Here is a 6,580-nt window from a genome sequence, read left to right as displayed (position 1 = left end):
AGTGTGGCCTGGTGACCTTTTGGAGGGTCGGCGCACGACGGAGTCCCCCCTTTGTGTCGTTCGGAAAGACTCTACAGCTGACGCGGAGTCCAAAAACAACAGCGGCAATACATTTTATTCCCGACGAGTGCTACAAAGTGGTGTGAGGCAGCGCGGGTCAAACTTTAAGAGAACAAACATGGCACGGAGCAAACACTGAAGGCCTTTCCAAGCACGAGGCAGATAGCGAGCAGCGTTCCCAGAGTTGAGGAATTCCTGACCTGACGATCTTTGTACACACACACAAACTTTTTTTTTGTACGTTTTTCCACCTGTTTGTCTGTTTAGGTTTGAACCAGATACTGAGCAAAGGTTTCGCAAGAGTTCACACCTGTCACTTTTTTCACCATGAGAGCGGAAATTCTGTAATTTAAAAGATAACATAACATTTGATAGTACATTCATATTTAAATTCATAAAGCTGACTATCTCTCCGATATTGACCAAAACAAAATATTGTCAGCTGCTATTTTAGACATATAGTAACAAAATAACAGACTTGAACATTAAAGATTCATATTGTAAAGTTAGACAAAACATTTGAGAATGTAATATTTTTAAATAAAGGCAAAAACAAAGTCCATACATACATCAATATAAAATATTTTAGTCACATTTAATTGAGCCTGAGCGTAAGTCAACTTTGCCATCGCTGAAACTTTTTTTGCGTCGGAGAAATGTGTCACTTCCTACTTATGACACATGCGATTACTTTTATGTCAAAGTTCCCTCGATCTACCCTCGCTGGACGCACGTTTGACGTTTAACTTTTTGTCGCCTGTGAGTTCATTTCCGCTTCAGAAGAGGCCCACTCAATATCACTTGTCATAATTTATTCACGGCGCGATGCGTGGAAGTGATTCACGGGTTCAGAGCACGCTGACGTTTTCACTTCCTAAGGGGGAAAAGAAAGTGCCACTTCTGCACTGGTATGGATGTAATCATGTAGGTTTTTTGTTTTATTACTTCAAATCAGCACAGCAAAAAAAGAGCCTAAAACAAAAGTACGTGACGATGACAGAGGAACATGGATCATTTGAGCACCAAAATGGAGGTGGTAAACACTTGGCAGGGTCCGAAAAGGTCAGTCAAACTAAACAAGTGCAGCAGAGAACAGCCCTTCCCTGAAAAAATAAACTTTTTTGTGTGTGTTAAGGCATCTGAAACTACAAACATGGAAGATCTGTGTGAGACAATGAGCAAAAAAAAAAAAAAAATAGAGAGATCCATATCACAGTGTGTGAATGTCCAATGTCCAAAAAGTGTACAATCACTTGTTGTTGATGTCCGGGAAAATGTTGCTGATAAAGGCAAACGTTCTGTCCTCAAAAGACTCTCAAACTTTGGATACGTAGCGGAATACTCGTGGCGAGATTCATGAATGTCGCCGTGGTAGATTTGCAAATAAGAGCAAAGCAAAGTAAATAATAAATTTGGGGTTTTAGGGAAGAAGGTTCTGGGATGGAAACTTTCCTCGGAAATTAATGGGAATACAACACTCATTTTAAGTGCCATGAAAGAAAAAAAAATAAAGTGAAAGAACGGGGGGAGAGATCCAGTTCACGCAAATAAATATAAAAATCTGCGAATGAAAGAGAACTAAGTTTGGCTCTAAATAGGTTAGTTAACATTATTAGAGGAAATATATGGTAGCGTAATCCTGACCAAATTTAAGTGCAGTGTGCCTTGATTTGCGAGCATATTTAGTTTTTCAAGTTCTCCCTTGGTCTTTTTTGTGTGTGTGTGTGTGTGTGTGTGTGTGTGTGTTAATTTCCATGGAAAGTTTCCAATTTGGAATACAGTGAACCCCGGTAATTGCATTTCCCAAATTTCTGAGCTTAACTTGACTTGGAAATTTACCGAAACCCTGCCACCCCTTTACAATCCTAAAAGTGAGTGATCAAAAATGGGAATTAAAAGGAGGATATAATTGCTAGAGGTGGCGTCATCTCCGAGCGGGGTTAAGATTTGTAGTTTGAGGTAAGCCAGGTGAGGCCTTCGTAGAGTCCGTCGCCAGATGTGGCGCACGAGGGCTGCACGTACCAGTTGCGGTCACGGATGCGGGTCAGGCCCAGCTTCTCCTGGATCTCATGGGGCTTCATGGCATCGGCCAGGTCCTGCTTGTTGGCGAAAATAAGAATGATGGCATCGCGCATCTCACGGTCGTTGATGATACGGTGGAGCTCCTGGCGGGCCTCATCAATGCGGTCCCGATCGGCGCAGTCCACCACAAAGATCAAGCCCTGCGTGCCCGTGTAGTAATGTCGCCAAAGCGGACGGATCTTATCCTGGCCGCCCACGTCCCACACGTTGAACTTGACGTTCTTGTAGGTGACCGTCTCCACGTTGAAGCCCACAGTGGGGATGGTGGTGACCGACTGTCCCAGCTTCAGTTTGTACAGGATGGTGGTCTTGCCCGCGGCGTCAAGTCCAAGCATCAATATTCTCATCTCCTTGTTGCCAAAGATCTTTGACAGCATTTTCCCCATCGTGTTCAACACGCATAAATACTTTCACAACGGTAATAAAAAAAAATAAAAAAGCTTCACGGACGCAACAGTGTGTTGAGTGACCTGAGTGGGTGTGTGTATAGCCCTTTGAGGGTAACAGTGACGGTGCCTCAGTCTAACCTGTGCCCTTCAGAACCAACATTTCCACGGACGTCTCGACGCCTTCTTCCACCGAGGCAGGCCCAGTCCAAAGCCCAGGCTTCTCACTTCCTCCTCGGCCGCCAGTTGTCCACACTCGCTCCGGGGCCTGTCGACGAAATTCACCGCGGCGGTTGCGTAGCTGCTACTGTTTTTTCCCGGACAAACGGATTCAAAATCCCCCTCGGTCCGCGACAGCGGGACATGAAGAGGAACAAGGGCCGACAATGTCACTAATTCATCCGACTTTCTTCTCTCTTTTACCCTAACCCCCGCCTGTGTGTGGCACAAGACCAGGGAGCGGTGAAAGGGCGGGGGACGACAACTTTGAAGCGGAAATTTAAAAAAAAAAGAGCCTTGGGTTTCGACGCATCAAAGTGGAGTGAAAACGACTCACCTCTGCGGCTAATGTCCACCCCGCAGTCCCCTGATCGTTTCTCCCCGCTCTCTGGCTTCTCTTCGCCCCTCTCGCTCGCTCTCTCCCTTCGGCCCCGCGGTGCTGTGTTACCGGAAAAGGTGCGGACCCACTTCGGGCGCCACTTCCTCCCCACCGCTCAGACACTAGCTTACTACAGTGCCGCCTTTAGGTGCTCGTTGAAAGCTCGGAAATATGACAAGGTTCAGCACAAAAGGCTTGCAAATGGGTGTGCCATTTGGTTTTAAACAAGTGTAGTGTTTTATTATTATTATTTAACCAGCCCTTGAGCACTTAATAAAAAATATGGTGCATAATATCTGTAACAATATCTTGCATTATTACAGGCTCAACGCTTGTAGTACAATTTATTCAAGATCAAGATTCAAGAATCTTATTGGCCATGTTTGAGCATGCCAAACAAGGAATTTGACTTCGGTACATCTCAGCCTCTGTTCAACATTTAGGTGACTAACAACACTCGGGACATGTGCGAAAATTGACAAATATTCTCAAACATCCCCTGATCTTGAAATCCCAGGCGGGCAAGGAAAAACTCAAAACTCCTACGAGGGGAAATGAGAAACCTTGAGAAGAGAGAGACCACAGATGGGAGGAGCCATCTTCCAGGATGACCAGGCTGCAATGGATGCAGAGTGGACACATAGTACACATAATATAGACAATTCAAACACTGCGTAGCCAAGCCGGGGCGGCGCCCCGGTTAGGACTCCCTGCGCCCCGGTTGAAAAAAATCGAGCTTTTTCGATTCTTCATTTTCATGCCGTTTTTTTCTTTCGGTCTTGCGCGAATGTGCTTGCGCTATTCTATGTGCGCGATGTTATCCATTCACCGTTTGCCTCCCGGACCCGGATGTTGTTTTAGCGATCAGCGAACGGCGTGGGTGATGTTCGATTTTTTTTCCTGTGGGCGCGCGCCCCTACTGGAAAAATTCCTGGCTACGCCACTGAATTCAAAGATAAAGCGTTAAACGACACAATTTACTTTCAACGCTATAGGCGACTCTGGTGGGTCTCATCACCAAGGGAGACGAGACTCAATACAGGCTGGAGGTTGACCTTCTGACCGCGTGGTGCAGGGACAACAACCTCCTGCTGAACGTCGACAAGACCAAGGAGATTGTCGTTGACTTCCGGAAGGGTCACGCCCAACACCCAACAACGCCGCTGACCATCGACGGTGCTGTGGTGGAGAGAGTGAGCAGCGCCAGGTTCCTGGGGGTGCACATCAGTGAGGATCTCTCCTGGTCCACCAACACCGCGTCGCTGGCGAAGAAGGCCCAGCGCCGCCTGTACTTCCTTCGGAAACTCAGGCGAGCGGGGACTCCTCCGGCCGTCATGACTACTTTTTACCGCGGCACCATTGAGAGCGTCCTCTCCAGCTGTATTGCTGTCTGGGGTGGCAGCTGCACTGACCAAGACTTGAAGGCCCTGCAGCGCATTGTGAAAACGGCTAGTATGACTATTGGTGCTTCTCTCCCCTCCTTGAAGGACATTTACACCTCCCATCTCACTCGCAAGGCGACCAAGATTGTGAGTGATGTGAGTCACCCCGCTCACTCTTTGTTTGAACTTCTGCCCTCTGGGAGGCGGTACAGGAGCCTGCGCTCCCGCACCACCAGACTTTCCAACAGCTTCGTACTCCAGGCTGTTAGGATCCTGAACTCGCTCCCCCTTTCAGCGTAGCGTCCTGTTCTTGCTGTATGCTCACTGGCTCGGTTTTGCCCCTCATATTCAATGGGTTATTGGTCTGTTTTTATTCATCGCTCATTTTATTTTATTTATTATTTATTATTTATGGTTTGTGCCTTCTTGTTTTTGTTTTGTGTCGCCTACTTGTATGTCTCGTCACCGTGGGATGGAGGAAACGGAATTTCGGTTTCTTTGTGTGTCTTGACATATGAAGGGATTGACAATAAAGCTGACTTTGACTTTGACTTTGACTTTGACTTATAGTCGTTGCCCCTATAATCAATGTTTCTGCCAACGAATTACCACTTCACGTCGGTATACATTACACCTCTCAATTTTTCAAACCATTTTGTTTAAAACGGAATACAGTGGAGCCTCGGTTTTCGACCACAATCCGTTCCAGAACGCTGTTCGAGAAGTGAATCGTTCGAATGGCGAATCATGTTTTCCCATTACAAATAATGGAAACAAATTTAATCCGTTCCGAACAAAGAAAACCCGCCTTTTTTAAGCATTTTTTCATTTGCGCATTTTCGTCCAATCGCGCAACTGCAGCGCACCGCCGAACGCGCAACTGTAGCGCATTATTGTGACAGAGCCGTCGCTGAAATTTAGAAAATATTTTTAAAGTCCTGATGTACTTCCAAAATTTAAGTGGACCTCAGTCCGCAGGGAGCTTAATTTTGTCCGATCGCGCAACTGCAGCGCTCCGCCGAACGCGCAACAGTAGCACGTCGCCGACCGCGCAACTACACCGCGCTGGTCGCATTATTGTGACAGAGCCGTCGCTGAAATTTAGAAAATATTTTTAATGTCCTTATGTACCTTCCAAAATTTAAGTGGACCTCAGTGCGCAGGGAGCTTAATTTAGTCCGATCGCGCAACCGCAGCGCGCCGGGCGCTCACTGTCGCATTGCTTTAAGAGCGTCTTTGTGTTTTAGGATGGCTTTACTGCTCCCACTTGTTTCCTTTGGAGGCATGATTAGAGTTGATGCAATTCTCAGAGTAACGAGAACGTAATAACGAACGGAGTCAGTTGGCATGCGGGTCCTCTCGGCTCATCTCGCGAGGTTCGACAACCGAAATTTCGTCCGACATCCGAAGCAAAGAAAATCTCGAATTTTTTGTTCGAATACCGATTTGTTCGAGAACCGGGACGTTTGAAAACCGAGGCTCCACTGTACTACTTAACATCACACTGAGGTTTTTAATTTACGAGTGCTTCCAAACGCACCGGGCGCCATTTCGCATGCGCGCCCCAGCCCTCCCGATTGGCTACATAGGCGCCATTTGAGCATTCAATTAGTCTCATAGCGTATGTAAATGTATACCATTTAAATTGTAATTTCATTTTTCAATATTTTTTAAATTATATTCAACAATAAATTTTCTTGATTTTCGTTTTTCTTGGTACTTGCGTCAAGTACTATGTGTCCTCTGTACATCCATTGCAGCCTGGTCATCCTGGAAGAGGGACCCTCCCATCTGTGGTCTCTTCTCAAGGTTTCTCATTTCCCCTAGTTGGAGTTTTGAGTTTTTCCTTGCCCTCCTGGGAGTTTAAGATCAGAGGATGTTTGAGAATATTTGTCATTTTTCACATGTCCTGAGTGTTGTTAGTCACCTAAATGTTGAACAGAGGCTGTGATGTACCGAAGTCAGATTCCTTGTTTGGCACGCTCAAACATGGCGAATAAAAACTTTTGAATCTTGAAGTACTGTACTGTCAGTTTACGCCACAAGGGGGCACGAGTCCAACGCAAATTTGA

The 6,580-nt window shown here is 46.2% G+C and overlaps 1 protein-coding gene across 2 annotated transcripts; it reads right to left on the bottom strand.

Moving 5' to 3' along the window:
* Positions 1-971: 971 nt before the first annotated feature.
* Positions 972-3,257, bottom strand: LOC119118010 (ADP-ribosylation factor 6-like). 2 transcript variants are annotated; one of them, XM_037244700.1, is made up of 2 exons: positions 3,085-3,257; positions 972-2,963 (listed from the first exon to the last, which is right to left on the bottom strand). In XM_037244700.1, the coding sequence occupies exon 2, from the start codon at positions 2,526-2,528 to the stop codon at positions 2,001-2,003; it is 528 nt and encodes a 175-aa protein (XP_037100595.1). In that variant the 5' UTR covers positions 2,529-2,963; positions 3,085-3,257; the 3' UTR covers positions 972-2,000. The 2 variants fall into 2 exon arrangements, with proteins under 2 accessions (XP_037100595.1, XP_037100597.1); XM_037244702.1 differs by having other exon boundaries at positions 972-2,796.
* Between the last annotated feature and the right edge of the window lie 3,323 nt (positions 3,258-6,580).

The sequence above is a fragment of the Syngnathus acus genome, chromosome 24 (genome assembly GCF_901709675.1).
Source record: "Syngnathus acus chromosome 24, fSynAcu1.2, whole genome shotgun sequence".
In the NCBI taxonomy this organism is placed as follows: Eukaryota; Metazoa; Chordata; class Actinopteri; order Syngnathiformes; family Syngnathidae; genus Syngnathus; species Syngnathus acus.
Note: the sequence above shows the minus strand (reverse complement) of the source record. Positions and strands in the feature narration are given on the sequence as shown.